General features: G+C 45.6%; 1 protein-coding gene across 1 annotated transcript in view; it reads left to right on the top strand.

The window, feature by feature from the left end:
- LOC128503634 (gamma-aminobutyric acid receptor subunit beta-4-like) overlaps positions 1–15,748 on the top strand; it is a 215,170-nt gene extending 199,422 nt beyond the window's left edge. The window contains exons 6-9 of the mRNA XM_053473786.1: positions 50–190; positions 647–799; positions 2,013–2,269; positions 14,754–15,748. Coding sequence (XP_053329761.1) covers positions 50–190; positions 647–799; positions 2,013–2,269; positions 14,754–15,119 — 917 coding nt within the window. The 3' untranslated portion in view covers positions 15,120–15,748. The remainder of the gene's footprint in view (positions 1–49; positions 191–646; positions 800–2,012; positions 2,270–14,753) is intronic.
- Positions 15,749–16,404: the final 656 nt, after the last annotated feature.

Genomic DNA, 16,404 nt, shown 5'->3' with positions numbered 1-16,404 from the left:
AAATGTACAGTATGTGTGAAGGTAAGCTGGCATTGCTTTTGTTTTCCAGATGGATATACAACAGATGACATTGAGTTTTTCTGGCAAGGAGGGGAGGAAGTGGCTGTTACTGGAGTGTCTGCTCTGGAGCTCCCCCAGTTTACGATCATTGAGACCAGACTGGTGACTAAGAAAGTCGTATTTACTACTGGTAAGCAACATCAAGAGTGTAACCCCATGGGAGCGCATGCGTTTATGCACAATTAAACTTTTTGATTTTTGTTTTTTTGTTTTTTTTGATTATTTCCTATTTACAGAATATTGTTACATATATATTGAAAGTTTTTGTTAAAAAAAAAATTACGACTGATTACATAGTTTGTTCAAAACTCGACTTATCAATGTGTATCAAAATCGCAAAAACATATGAAACCATACAGAAGAGTTTAAAATCTTAGATAAAGGTTACAGTAGTCAAATAGAGATATCTAACAAGTAGTTGAGGTTATATTGCTTCCCAAGGGAAGATCAATTCAATTTAGAAATATCATGCAAAAAATTAGCTAAATATTGTAAGCTATTCTTAATCAATATGGGTCAGCACTAGTGTTATATCTATGTATGAAAATGAGAAAAAAGTTATGAGACATAGAATTTGCCTCTGCAGGATCCTACCCTCGTCTATCATTGAGTTTCCGAATTAAGAGAAACATAGGATATTTTATCCTCCAGACGTACATGCCATCCGTCTTAATCACAATCTTATCTTGGGTTTCCTTCTGGATCAACTATGATGCATCAGCAGCAAGAGTAGCACTGGGTAAGTGTTGTTCTAGGTCTACATACGATGGTTGTATGGACATGTTAACTCACTGGCCACTTTATTAGGTACACCTGTTCAATTGCATGTTAACACAAATAGCTAACCAGCCAATACCCAAGGCAGCAACTCTCAATGCATTTAGACGTGGTAAAGACAACTTGCTGAAGTTCAAACCGACCATCAGAATGGGAAAGAAAGGGGATTTAAGTGACTTTGAACGCGACATGGTTGTTGGTGCCAGACGGGATGGTCTGAGTATTTCAGAAACTGCTGATCTACTGAGATTTTCGTGCACAACCATCTCTAGGGTTTACAGAGAATGGTCCAATATCCAGTGAGCAGCAGTTGTGTGAACGAAAATGCCTTGTTGATGTCAGAGGTCAGAGGAGAATCGACATACTAATTTGAGATGACAGAAAGGCAACCGTAACTCAAATAACCACTGATTTATAACCAACGTGTGCAGAATACCATCTCTGAACGCACAACACATCCAACCTTGAAGCATATGGGCTACAGGAGCAAAAGGCCACACCGGGTGCCATTCCTGTCATCTAAGAACTGGAAACTGAGACTACAATTCACAGAAAGACTAGAAGAACGTTACCTGGTCTGATGACTCTTGATTCCAGTTGTGACATTCAGATGGCAGGGTCAGACTTTGGCGTAAACAACATGAAAGCATGGATCCACCCTGCCTTGTGTCGACGGTTCAGGCTGGTGGTGGTATAATGGTGTGGGGGACATTTTCTTGGCACACTTTGGGCCTACCTGAGTATTGTTGCTGACCATGTCCATCCCTTTATGACCACAGTGTACCCATCTTCTGATGGCTACCTCTAGCAGCATAATGCACCATGTCACAAAGCTCACATCATCTCAAACTGGTTCTTGAACATGACAGTGAGTTCACAGTCAACAGATGTGCAGCAACTGCGTGATGCTTTCATGTACATATGGAACAAAATCTCTGAGGAATGTTTCCAGCACTTTCTAGAAAGTATGCCACTAACAATAAGGGCAGTTCTGAAGGCAAAAGGGGGTCCAACCCGGTACTAGTAAGGTGTACCTAATAAAGTGCCCAGTGAGTGTGTGTGTGTGTATGTGTATATATATATATATATATATATATATATATATAAAGCAAAATTTTATTAAATAATAATGCTATTGAGAGGGCAGAAGTTATAATTTTTTTTATGTATTTCAGGTGTGACAACAGTGCTTACTATGACAACAATAAATACTCACCTAAGAGAGACACTGCCCAAGATTCCATACGTTAAGGCCATTGATGTTTATTTGATGGGATGCTTCGTCTTTGTATTCTTAGCTCTTTTGGAATATGCTTTTGTTAATTATGTTTTTTTTGGACGTGGCCCCCAACAACAGAAAAAGCTTAATGAGAGGACAAACAAAGCAAATAATGAGCGCCACCGTTATGAAGAAAGGAGGGTAAGAGAACAGGTGAGATGCTTACTAAAAATGTAAAGTATTTTACACCAAAGATAACAGTGGCCTAACTACAGGGGTCACAACTGCAACTAGGGGCACTGTGGGAACCCTGCGTCTGAGCAGGTCGGAAGGGCCATTTGTAAAAAAGTATTTTATTAAAAACAGGAGATGATTTCCATTTGATGAGACGTAGATACAATTGAAAAGAAAAAATAAATAAATAAATAAATAAAAGGGATAAGGAGTAGCAATGCCTCCAGGCCATAGCCAGCGGAACAGGGAGTATCCTCCGGTGGTTGGACGCTTCAGATCCACAAAATGGCAACACGTGACGTTGCAAACTTCTCTAGCCAAGGTGCCCAGGTGAGGAGGAAAAGATGTGATGTATGATGTAGGTACGCCGTGATTTTATCCATTTCTAGCATTTTCCATATTTTAGCTTCAATGTAAGAAATTGAGGGAGTACCCGACTTCCAGACCCTGGAAATAGCAAGGCGGATCTATGTACAGACTCGAAAGATGAGACGGTGAGCTGGTTTGGGTCAGATTTTCCAACGGGTAACATCTGCAAAGAAGAGCCGTCCAGGAGCTCCCCGAGCGCTTCACTCAACATATGAAAGAAATTTGACCAGATCGGCGTGAGCTTGGGACATGTCCACCAGATGTGCAATGGGGTCCCTTCTTCATCGCAGCCTCTAAAGCAGAGAGGAGAGTGCGTCGGGAACATATGGTGTAGTCGCGAGGGTGTAAGGTGCCAGCGGGACAGTACTTTAAAGCAGTTCTCCTGCAGTGACCTTCCAGATGTTCTCATATGTCTCCCCCCATTCAGAGGATTCAAAGGTTTGACCCAGGTCGGCCTCCCATCTCCGTTCAAAGGATGGCGGTGTTGAAAATTGAGTCCCAAGAATATGGTTGTATAGTTGGGAAATCGCGCTGCTGGATTTGTGAGATTGGTGGCTCGCTTCTTCGTAAAATGTGGATACGTGTTCAGGATGGCGTTTGAGAAATAGAAGGAGAAAATGGGAGAGTTTATGGTATCGAAAGATTTCTGTAGCAGGAATCTCATGAAAGGACAACAACTGTTGGAAGGAGTAAGGTCGATTGTTCAGGAGTAGGTCTCCCACTTTGACAAGTCCCTTGGCGACCAACCACTGGAACGGATGAACTCGGAGGCCAGCAGGGAAGTCCCGATTCTGAAATACTGGCCTCATCCTGGATCTGTAATCTGTGAGTCGATACTTAAGACAAACTTGGTACCATAAGGTGAGCGAGTGAAGGAGGGTGAGACTGTCAGAGAGTTTGGATTTGTCTAGAGTGATACATAAGCCACCGCAGATGCACCTTGGACCAGATATCTGATTCCATTTGGACCCAACGTGCAGGGGAAGGGCTCACAGAAAGTGATAAAAGCATTGCCAACTGAGCTGCAACATAATATTCATAAAGGAGGGGGGTAGACAACCCTCCGGCCCTCTTAGGCCTGTGAAACAAACTTCTCAATTGCCCCTTGGAGGCTGGTGATGTCCTTCCGTTGAATCGGTAAGGAGACAGAGCGGAAGAGGTATACCAGTTTAGGCAATAATGTCATTTTTACCTCATAAATTCTCCCCAGAAAGGATAAGGTGTAGGAGGACCACATTAACAAATCGCGTTTTAGGTTCAGGATTAATTGCGGATAGTTAGCTGCATACATCTGTTGATGGGAGGGAGTTATTTTAATGCCCAGAGATCGTAGAAATAGAGGCTGCCACTTAAAGTCAAAGTTAAGGGAGAGGAGTTTTACCATAGGATAGGGAAGGCTTACATTCACAGCTTCACATTTGTCTGAGTTAATCTTATAGCCTGTGAGCTTCCTGAACTGCCCCAACAAATGGTACAAGTTAGGTAGGGACGTGAGGGAGGACGTCAGGGAGAGCAGAACGTCGTCTGCAAACAAACTAAGCTTATAATCATGGCCACCAATTGTAAGGTCCCTGATATCAGTATGCAGACAGCCTGAGCTAAGGGTTCAATGGCCAACGCGAACAGTAAAGGTGACAGGGGACATCCCTGGCGGGTCCCACCCTTAATTGCAAAAGGCCTGGAGCGGAACGTGCCTATATCTACCACAACTTAAGGAAGTGTATATAGGGCTTGCGCATCTCAAAAAGGCTCCGGAAAAGCCAAAAGCCTGCATAGTGGACCACAAATACCCCCAATCCACTTGGTTGAAGGCCTTCTCAGCATTCAGGGAGAGAAGCTTCATCAGCATACTGGTCCTCCGACACGAGTGGAGCTGGTTCAGAGATATTTTCCGGGGCCTCCCTACCCGGGATGAAGCCCACCTGGGATCGACCAAGGCAGACCTCATTTAGACGAAGGGCAACAACCTTAGCAAATAGTTTTAAATCTATGTTAATGAGGGAAATGTGTCTATAGCTGGTACAAAGAGATCAGTCCTTAGAAGGACTGCGAAGACATGCGGCAAAAGACTTTTAATATTTAGCGGTGAAGCCATCGAGGCCCAGGGCCTCCTCAAAAAACTTTTGCTTGGTGCGAAGAACAAATTCAGTTGACCCAGGGTTGCGACAATTTCACGGAGAAGACGGTGATCACCAAACCGCTTATGGTCTGTTTGCAATTCGGACAGTGTGGTAGTAAGGTCTTGAATTTGTGATAGAAGTTGCTTCCATTTAGCAGAGGCCAGGGCTATGAATTGGCCTTGAAGGACCGCCCTATGTGCATCCCAGGTGGTACCCAGGGTAACCTCTGGAGTCAAATTCTCGGCGAAGTAGTCAGTGAGAGATTGAGTTATGGTCCCTCTGACTTCAGGATCGAAGAGCAGAGAGTCATTGAGTCGCCAGAAGGGTCGCAGGTTAGGAAGCCGAAGATCCGCTAGCGATATCTCCACCATCGCGTGATCTGACCACGAAATCTCATGGAATTTAGAGCCGAGAAGCGAGGGGAGGAGACGCTGATTACGAAAGAAATAGTCCAGTCTGGAGTACATCGTATGAGGGTGTGAGTAAAATGAATAATCCCGAGCCATGGGGTGAAGAAGTCTCCAGGCATCAAATAATCCAAGAGATTTAACAAAGGCTTGCAAAGGTTTAGAAAGGAGTCTCGGGCAGGTTGGAGCCGACGAAAGAGTTCTGTCCATGTAAGGATCCATAACTGAGTTAAAATCCCCTCCAAGGGGGGGCGTGGTCGGCTCGCGGACAAGATGGACGTGTGAGTCCGGAGCTCTGGTACATCCGGCCCGTAATATAGCATTTATTCTGCTTCTACACGCACGATGGGCAAAACAAATAAGCCGCATTCCACCCCGAAGGCTTCGGGGTCGAGGGAAAGGGGTTCACTTGCCTCGGTTCGCTCCTACTTTGCCGCCTCCCCGGATCGAGATTCGCGGGATTCTGAGCGCAGGCCGCCTTCTCCTTCCGCAAGCCTGGACAGTGTGGCGACTGGTGTGAGTGCCCGGAGACCGCGGCTGCCTTCTCCGGGTCCGGCGGATCTTTCCTGGAAAGAGAGGTTCGATTTACTTCCGACTAAAGCGGACATCGCAGATATTGTTGATCAGGCGACCAAAGGGATCCGCTCAAGCCTTACCGCAATCTGATATCCGCCATATTGGCGAGCGAGTGGCGACACTTGAGGAAGAACAACCCCGAGTGCATGCGACAGTGGACTCCCTGACCTTCCACCTCCGAGAGCAGTCTAACCTCATAAGACATCTGTCTCGAAAGCTGGAGGATCTTGACAATAGGGGCCGCAGAAACAACCTTCGGGTTCGGGGATTGCCGGAGTCGGTGGCGCATGAGGAGCTCCCTACCACTCTGCGGGCCATCTTTAACAAGATCCTAAACAGAGAAGATGCAGCACCGGTTGGATTTGACAGAGTTCATAGGGCTCTCAGACAGAGGCCTTCTGTCTCGTTACCTCCTCGTGATGTGGTCTGCTGTTTGCAGGATTTCCCTTTGAAGTAGGACATTGTGCGGGCGTTCAGGTTACAGCTTGGGGGAGTGGTCCCCGAGGCCTCTGCGACCTAAGCGCCGACGACGCCCGGACGACGCCATGCCCTGATGTGCAGTTTCCCTTCTCCTGGCTGAGCTTCTTGTGGTCGTCTGCGCCTCCCCGTCCTGTTCCTCGGAGGATTTTCGCTGTTCATCTCACCTGTTGGACGTCTCCACATTTCGGCCGTCTTTTTCGTTACCCACCATTTGGCCTCGCTGGGACTTTCTCGGGACTTTTCGTGAAACCGTGAGTGGGACTGCGGGTGCGGGGGGCAGGTCAGATTGTAGCTCCCGCCGTCTGGAGCGTTCTCTGTACCGGCTATTGCCCGTTTGCTTGTTGCGGGCGGGGGTCCCGGTATGTGGGTGTTGTGGCGCTCTCCCTGCGGCGCCGTCTGGGGCGCGGGTCGTCTGACCACTTCGCCCTTTACGCTTTCATTTTCTGGCGGGGCAGGTTCTCTGATACGATTTTATGTTTTTCTGTTTTAGTTTACCGTAGCGGATCGGCTCGTTTTTTGTTTTTATTTCATCTCTTTATATATATTTTCTCCGCGCGCACCTGTTCGTTTTTCTATGCATTTTCACTCGCACTCACTCACGCACGTAAGCAGGCATTGCTTCTCTCATATATACATGGTCGTGATGTCTATGGCGCTTGGCCTTCGTGGTCGTTTCTTGCACACTTTTCTCCATGGGTTCGCCCCTACACTCCCCTGTTACACTTGGTTCCTGCAGTCATGCCTTTCGTGTGATAACAGGGCCGGGTGTGCCTTTCATTCCGACGTGATTCCGGTATGGTTTCCTTCTCCACCCCCCGGAGCCGTCCTGTCTCCTTCTCCTGTTGGAGCGGAGTGCAGGTTGCTGACCTTCCGTTTGGTCGTTGGGCTCATTACTTGGTGCTTCGGCATCCAGGGTCTCTTGTGGCTCGTGTTGTGCCTACATTTGACTCTAAATGTTCTTGTTTGGAAATTTTGGTTTTACTTGTCTTATTTTTTCAGTTTGTACACTGCATGGGTCTCGCTGGCCTCCGCTGCTCTCTCCAGATCTTCATAGATGCTCCCTGACTTAGTTAACTTTGCCTCTCTCAATGACAGAGGCCTCAACAAGCCCCAGCAACGATCTAAATTGCTGCACAGTCTCCATTTATCCAAGACGCATATCGCGTTTTTACAAGAGACCCATTTCAGGTCTTCTCGGGAGTTTAAACAGACCACCGTTATACTCAGGTGTTTTTCTCTAGCTCACCCGACTCTAAAACCAAGGGAGTGGCTATTGTGCTTCATAAGTCGCTTTCCTTTCGGCTGTTGGATATCTGGAGGGATGCAAACGGTAGAGCTATATTCCTGAAGGGTTTCGTGGGTAACTGTAAAATTACTCACTGTTGGCACTGTTTATGCGCCCAACCGCGGGCAACATTTATTCCTCTGTCGTATGTTGTCTAAATTCGCGGACTTTCAGGAGGGTATAGCTATTTATGGGGGGATTTTAATATGACCCTCGACCCTTTGAGAGACTCCTCAGCGCAATCCTCGCATATTCCCTTTACACACATTAAGAAAGTAAGGAGAGCCCTGCATGCTTGTCAGTTGGTGGATGTCTGGCGCTCGCAACATCCCCAAGGCAAGGACTACACGTTTTACTCTGCAGTTCATAACCGTTACACTCGCATAGATATGCTTTTTCTTTCCCATCACCATTTACTGCACTTACATTCGACTGACATTGGTATCCGCTCGTTTAGTGACCATGCCCCAGTCCTTCTCACTCTTAAATTGTCTCAGTCCTTCCGCAGACCCTGGTGTTGGAGGCTTAACGAAAATCTGCTGGACAACCCCTCATCCTTAGCTGACCTTTCGGACCACCTTACCAACTATTTTAAAGATAATGTTTCGGACGAGGTTCCTTTTCCCACGGTTTGGGAGGCGCACAAAGCCTTTATTAGGGGTCACCTTATAAATCTTGGTGCCACATTGAAGAAGCTTCGCTTAGCCGACATTACGGCCCTGACTAACCGTATCCATCGCCTGGAGTTATCACATAAAGTTACGTTAGACGCGTCTATATCGATGCAATTGCAGGCGGCTCGGGAACAACTGGCTTCCCTCCTGGATGCCAGGGTGAAGTGGTCTTATTTACTGACTAGGAAGCAATTTTATGAGCTAGGCGATAAACCGGGCAAACTGTTGGCTTGAGCTCTCAGAGCTAAGAGGTCAGCTGCGTTTATTCCCAAAGTTCGTGATTCTAAGGGCACGCTTCGGTTTGAATCTCATGAGATTGCCCGTTGTTTTCATGATTTCTATAGTGCCCTATACAACCTGCCGCCGCCAGACTTGGCTGCGTCTCGCCACTTGGCTATGATGAAGGAGTATCTTCATAAATATTTGCCTCGGCGTTTGGATGTCGATGCCTTAGCTGTCTTAAACTCCCCGATCACGTGCGATGAAGTCAAGGTAGCGCTGAAACTCTCCCCTTCAGGCAAAAGTCCGGGTCCCGATGGTTTGTCGAGAGGTTATTACACCCGCTTTTTCCCGGTTCTAGGGACCCCCCTAACGAAATTTTTCAATCAGCTCGCTAGCGGTCGCACCCCTGATCCTCACACTAATTTAGCGCATATTGTCGTTCTTCCCAAGCCGGGTAGAGATGCGGATTGTTGTTCCAACTACCGTCCCATCTCCCTGATTAATACAGATCTGAAATTGTTAGCCAAGGTGATGGCGCTTCGCTTCCAACAGTACATACCGGGCCTGATTCATAGGGATCAGGTCGGCTTTGTCCCCGGGAGGGAGGCCAGGGATAACACCATTAGGGTGTTGAACTTGATGACTTATGCCCATGCCCATAAGCTTCCCTTCAGGAATTTTCTTAACCTGATCAAAGCATTATATTCCAACCCCACAGCTCAAATCAAGGTTAACGGTATCCTCTCCGATGCCCTTCATATTCGCAACGGTACGAGGCAGGGATGCCCCTTGTCCCCGTTATTATTTATTCTGACCATGGAGCCCCTTGCGTGTGCCCTGCGGGAAAACGCCGACATCACTGGCATCTCCATCGCCAATCATGTCCATAAACTCGCTATTTACGCGGACGACATGCTCTGCATGATCACGCAGCCGCACTCCTCCCTTCCACAGATTGTAGCGGAGCTTGACTCCTTCCAGGCGCTTTCGAATTACAAAATTAATTTATAGTTAGTGGAGTGGAGTGGTCCTTGTTGGAGGTCCCGAAGCTTTGGGTGCCCCTGGAGAACTCTTTCCTGGCGCATCACATTGCGGCGGTGCCGTGGCTTCCAGACCGTTATCACGCTTTGACGGTGCCTTCTCACCCCACTATCTCGGCTACCTTACGTGTTTTTAAGCGGCTGTCCTCCCGTCACCTCGTTTCGTTGTGCCCCAGTCCCCTCTTTCCCCTCTCGCATAATCCCGCTATCGATCGCAATATTCAGGCTGGCCTCCGGAGTTTTTGCACACAACTTCGTACTAAGCATGTTCGCCTTTACCAATTACTTCAGGGTTCTCAATTTCGGCCCCTTAGGGACCTCCTGAGACAGGCCCCGCCCTCCTTTCCCTGCGTCTTCCTACATCACCAACTCAAGCATTATATTTCCACGCTACTGCCAAACGCACATCTCACCAGACCTCTTTCCCATTTTGAGAACCTATGTGTTGCTCCTCGCGAGTCCTCACACCTCCTTTCGCAGATCTATAATACTCTGGTTGATGAACATTGTAAGACTAAACCGTTCTTCTTTAGCCTCTGGGAGAGAGATCTTTCCCTGCCTACCCCCTTTTCTGATTCTGAATGGGATAAGATCATAGTGTTGACACATAAAGGCTCTATTTCAAGCAAGATTCAGGAGTGCTCCTACAAGTTACTCTCCTGTTGGTATAGGGTTCCCCAGGACCTTCACCGCTACATACCTCAGGTTTCTCCTCTATGTTGGAGATGTGGCGTGGATGTTGGCTCTTACATTCATCTTTGGTGGGATTGCAGAGACATCAGGCCGTTCTGGGATACGGTGGGCGCGGCGATTAGGGAAATTGCAGATCCCGACTTTGTTCCCTTTCTTGTTCCATCACACCCGCTCTTCCTACGGCTCCTACAAGCGGTCCCTGGCCTTCCACCTTATCCAGGCGGCTAAATCCATTATCCCACGTTTTTGGAAAACCCCGGGACCCCCTCCCGTACAGGCCTGGGTTTCTAGGGTGAACATGATCTCCCAGATGGAAGATTTAGTTGCTTCTGCCAATGGGGAGGAGTATCGGAATTCCCTCCGGTGGCTCCCGTGGTCGATGTTTCTCTCCTCGCCTCGTATGCGGGTCCTGGGTCTGGGTTAGCTCCCCCCAACCCAAATCGGTCCTCTCAACCGTGTGTTGTTCTTAATATTTGCTGGGCTTCCTTTCTCGGATGGAGCTACTGGTAGTATTTCTGTGTTGCCCGCACATCGGTGTGGGTTGCCGCGTCTTTGACGGGACTACAGTGCAGTGTACTTCTTACTCTTTGTTTGTATTTACTTTGTTACATTTTCTTTGTATTATAGTTTCTTATTGTTTATTCAGTGTCTCCAGCATTCTCCGCATTTCTCCGTACTATTGTATAGCGGCACTCTCATACATGTGTGTTTCTGGACTCTGGTGTGCCGGTTTTACGTTTATGCGACCCGGTGCTTTCCACCTTTGTATCGACCGCTGTGATCGGCTCTGGGTCGTCTTTGGAGCGTATTACATATGCTTATTTTTATTGTGCACTTGGCCTGTGTAACTTTTCTGTCCGTTCATGTTTTTATTGCTGTGCACATTTTCAATAAAGGAGAATTGACTAAAATCCCCTCCAAGAACAAGGCCTCCTTGCGGAGTCGTGAGGAGCGATTGTGCGTGCTTATCAAAGAACGTAGAGTTCGGGGGGCTAGGAGCATATACGTTTACTATCATTACTGGTTGGTCGTTGAGCAGTCTGCCATCTGGGTCCGAACATGATTGAAGGATGCAGAAAGGGAGCCGTCTATGTATGAGAATGGATGGGTACACCATTATACTTGTCTGGGGCCACGGACTGAAAGTGCATGGGATATCGTGGCTCCCAGAAGTGAGTCTCCTGGAGAAGAACAATATCAGCATTTGATCTATTATAGTGTCTTATCGCCATTCGTCGTTTCTACAGGGAAAGCAGCCCCTTCACATTATGGGATATTATCTTCAGCCATTTTTCAGAGGACTGGACAAGGGGGAGGACTGGAAAAAAAAGGGGGAGGGAGAACAGGAAAAAAGAAGAGAAAGAACATGCCCATCAAGAATGGGAGTTGGGCGAGAAGATATAGTGTATGTGGAGAACAAAAATAAATAAATACATTTGTGTGTTAATGCATTTCGGAGGCATAGCCCTCTAGTGAGGGTAAACGCCCATATAGGGAGATGACCTCCTCATAGGCTGAAATAAGTGCAAAACATATTGTACATGTAGTATATACATGGATCCCTTGAAAGTAATTGCCCGCTGTACAAAACAGCCTGTTTCGTCCTTCATGGGACTCATCAGCATGAGGTTGTGATACTGGCTTGGGGTAGCGAAGAAATATCATTACATGCACTAGAGAAAAGAAAAAAAAACTTTGGTGTGTGAAGGTGTTTGTGCCAGTGCGGTTTGAACTACAGCCCCCTAAAGCCAATAAATGAGGTGAACCCGTATTGAAACAAAATTGGCTGCAGCACAATCATATAAATGCTTCAATGAATTTATGGTACAATAATGGTACAAATATATGAACATATGCATAGAGATATCTCAGACACATGAGAGCCTGCACGTGCATGCAACCACCTCATTAGAACCGTGGACCCCATGCAAGGGTCAGAGGCATTGGGCACATGGCACTATGTTATGTGTGAGAAAAAAAGAAAAAAAAGGCTTGGCTGTTCGCTTACTTGGGAAATATATGTATGCTCAGAGAGTGAAATGTGGCCCAAACCCCCCAGTAAACAAAAAACATAGCGGGGGCAGACATGGTGGGAGCACACGAAAACTAAGTCCCCCTAGAAAAATAATAAAAAAATGCAAATTTACAGATGCAATCACTTAGCTGTCCGCCATGTGGAGATCGGGGATGGCCCCGAACTTAGTTCGGCATACTCCCCAAGATGCGTCACCGAAGCAGCGAGGAAATCTTGCCCCTGTCCTGGGCACCTTAGGGGTGTACTCACTTTTGTTGCCAAGGTTTAAACATTAATGGCTGTGTGTTGAGTTATTTTGAGGGGACAGTACATTTACACTGTTATACACTCACTACTTTACGTTATAGCGGAGTGTTATTTCTTCAGTGTCGTCCCATGAAAAGATATAATAAAATATTTACAAAAATGTGAGGGGTGTACTCACTTTTGTGAGATACTGTATGCAAGCATGAATGTGTATGTTTACGTTTATGTGAGCATAAATGTCTATGTATAAGAGTATGTGAGCATGAATGGCTATGTGTGCGTGGATGCATATGCATAAGCTTGTGTTACATTTAAAGCACTCACTATATAAAAATGCTTACAGTATTGCTTACACTACCAAACACTCGCTAAATACAAAAGCACACAAGTGGAGCTGCTGAAAGCAAATTAACTTCCAGAAAGCAAACCGTTTTGTTTTAGTGCACCCGTTTATGAGCTCTGGACCAAGATGGCAGTTGAGCAGCTAGCTACAGATGCACCCTGTATTTTGGAAGAGATATATCCTAACAAAATAGCAATCTACACCAGAATACTGTAATGTAATAATCTTTAGTAAACAACATTACATTCCTCTATGGACATACCGGTACGTCCATAAAACGCATCTCAAGAAACCCTTATGGACGTACCAGTACATCCAGGGGAGCACTGGCAGCCTAAGGCCTGGGGGGCAAGTCTAGTCATGTGGCCCATTGCTCCACCAAAGCGGCTGCGAGCGACATTGAAAGCGGCCGTCGTGCACTCCACCGGAGCCTAATGAAATTAAAGCGGCCGGCGGGCACGCACCGCGCCGCCCAATGGCCGTGCCTCAGTTCTTCATCCCACCCCTTTTGGGATGATGAGCTGAGGCAGGGCCATTGGGCCTGACTGCCGCACAACGCAGGGGCATACCTACTTTTATTTGGCACCTGTGGCAGATCCTGTATGTGGCACCCCCTACACTTTAAAACTGCATAGTTTCTATGGTTAGGTAACATTGACGGAGGTGCAGCATAACTGTTGTTATATAACGTAGTAACATAGTAACATAGTTCATAAGGTTGAAAAAAGACCAAAGTCTATCAAGTTCAACCTATATACATATTGTGTCCCTACTGTGTTGATCCAGGGGAAGGAAAAAAACCCTTATGAAGCAGATGCCAATTGCCCCATACCAGGGGGAAAATTCCTTCCCGACTCCAAATATGGCAATAAGAATAAATCCCTGGATCAACGTTCTGTCCCTTTTAATCTAATATCCATAACTTGTAATATTATTGCTTTCAAGAAACACGTCCAGGCTCCTTTTAAACTCTTTTATTGAGTTTACCATTACCACTTCCTCTGGCAGAGGGTTCCATAGTCTCACCGCTCTTACTGTAAAGAACCCCTTTCTTTGCTGGTGTAGAAACCTTCTTTCCTCCAGCCTGGATTTTTCTTCCCCATGTGCATAACCTTAGGGATTATGCTGTACCACCCTCAATGTGTGCCTTTACATTGAGCCAGACACTGACAATACAGCAGTACAACCCCTATCACTATATACTAAACCAAACATTGATGTGGTGTAGGCCTACCACTTCAGTGACTGGTTTAGTATATAGTAGGGATGCACTGAAAGGAAAATTCTGGACCGAAACTGAAAATTCAGCATCCACTTGGCCAAAACAGAAAAAAACACACTCCTATCATGCCTAGGCAGCCAGTACATTCTGGAATCTGGGCATGATAGGAATGTGATTACAGCCTCCCTATGCCATGCTATCCCCCACACTTACACATCCATGCTATTTGAAACCCTCATTCACAAACATTAAGCATAAACTTCAGCATAACACCCATCACTCTCACACACTTACTAATCCACTCTCCCTGAATATTTTCCTACCTTTCCTCTGTCACTGTCACTTTTCCTCCTCCTCTTCGTACTTCCTCTTCTTCTTCTTCTGTGTCCTGTCCTTCCGGTGCAGTGAGAGTGGAAGACGGTGGGCGTGGCTTCAGTGTTGTGCGCCGGGATTTGACATCAAGTCCCGATGCACAGCCACAGTTGCCACGTGCATCATTTTTGGAGGCGTGCCGGCACCCCTCAGTGAGCGCACCCCGGACGGACTGCCCCCCGCCAGGTACGCTACCGGCAGCATTCAATCCCGCTCGCAGGCACTGGGTACGTCCTGACCTTCTTGACCATGACAGGGAGACTCTGTTGTCCATGCTATAGTATAGTGTTCTAATTTTTTTTTGAATTTTTCGGTTGTAGGATAAAAAAAAAAATAGATGTCAAATGTGTCTGTAACATTCTTCCTAATTTTTCCTTAGGTGGATCCATATGGGAATATCCTCCTCAGCACTCTTGATATGAGCAGTGAATTGATGTCAGCTGAAATGGGCAGCAGTATTGGTGACTCCCGGAACTCTGTCCTGTCATTCGACACCTCTGGGATTCAGTTCCGTAAGCAGCTAACCTCCAGGGGTGATTTTGGCCACACTCCTCTGGAGCGCCACGTGCCCCTAACGGGCACACGTGGACGTACTAACTGCCGTCTGCGGCGACGTTCCTCTAAGTTAAAGCTTAAAATTCCAGATCTGACAGATGTCAGCACTATTGACAAATGGTCCAGGATAATTTTTCCCATCACTTTTGGATTTTTTAACCTGGTTTACTGGATGTACTATGTCAACTGAGACATTTTATTGCCCATCCTCCTACCCAGAGCTGCACATTCCTTTCCTTGCCACAGGACACAAGCTTCACTGGAGTCCCAATCCCTCCTGCTACATCATTTCAATTTTGGGCAGGAGGGAGAAGCATTCTCTCTGTAGTAAAAATATGGGGCAGGGCAACTGCACTTTTTTGTCATTTTTTTCACCAACTTCCTTTTTCTCATGCTACTGTTTGGATGTTATGGGACAATCTAGATGCTGAATTGAAAATACATCTTTATAAAGACTTCATGATTAGGATGATAAACTCAAGTCCATGTAACAAATCATTTTTTTAAGAAAAATATATAGGTAGATGTACAAAGTTAGGTTGGGGAATAAAAAAGCAAGCAGAGGAAGTTTTTATAAATACAGTTTCAAACTTTACACTTTGTGCTAAAAGGACTTCAGAGCTATTTGTATCAATGTCAAGTATTCTGTCCAGATCAAAGACCTATATAGCAGAACATCTCTTCAACATAATGTATGAGTATTTAATTACTTTGGAAGAACTTGGGTATTTGACAAAAAGGTTAACCACAAACGCTTAAGAAAACTGGATTTGTTTAAAAACCGTGTCCAACTACATCTACAGTTTCAAACAGAAATAAGTGCCAAATATAAACAAAGCTTGAATATAGGCAGATTCAGGAACACACAAGTTGCCAAACTGTAAACAAATATAAGATGCCATGTCTTAAATGCAACCTAAACCAAGTACAACATTAAAAAAACAAAGGTTTTCTGAAACCAAAATAAAAATGTGAATTAGAATGTATTCTGCTTTAGAACAAACCATGTGCCAAATGCCATATAAATGATGCTTGTTACAATGGATTTAATGTGTTTAAAGGCTTGACACTATATTGAGAAACTGAAAAATTCAGCAAATAAACACATTCGCTTATGGTTATATTGTAAAAAAATATTAACAATACATGATTATAGCTAATAATACTAAACTTAAGCTTGATTGATACTGGCAGCATCAAAATACACAACCAAATATAATTCAGATTATAGAACATAAAATATAGAGGACTTATTGAAAATATTTCTTTACAAATTCTACAGCAAAACTGGAGCTGAAGCAAACAAATAATTAGATCAAAAACTAGCTTATTCATTGTTTGTCATTAAACAAAGTGCCAAGTTACAGGAAAAAACTGCCTCAGGGACATGAGCGGTGCCATATCTACAACAATAGGAATTGCAGAAATCTGATTTAAAATTGGATGGCAGCAATCATAGGGGAAAAAACTAAATA

Source organism: Spea bombifrons, chromosome 8 (genome assembly GCF_027358695.1).
Source record: "Spea bombifrons isolate aSpeBom1 chromosome 8, aSpeBom1.2.pri, whole genome shotgun sequence".
NCBI lineage: Eukaryota > Metazoa > Chordata > Amphibia > Anura > Pelobatidae > Spea > Spea bombifrons.
The sequence above is the reverse complement of the archived record's forward strand: the minus strand, read 5'-3'. Positions and strand labels throughout refer to the sequence as shown.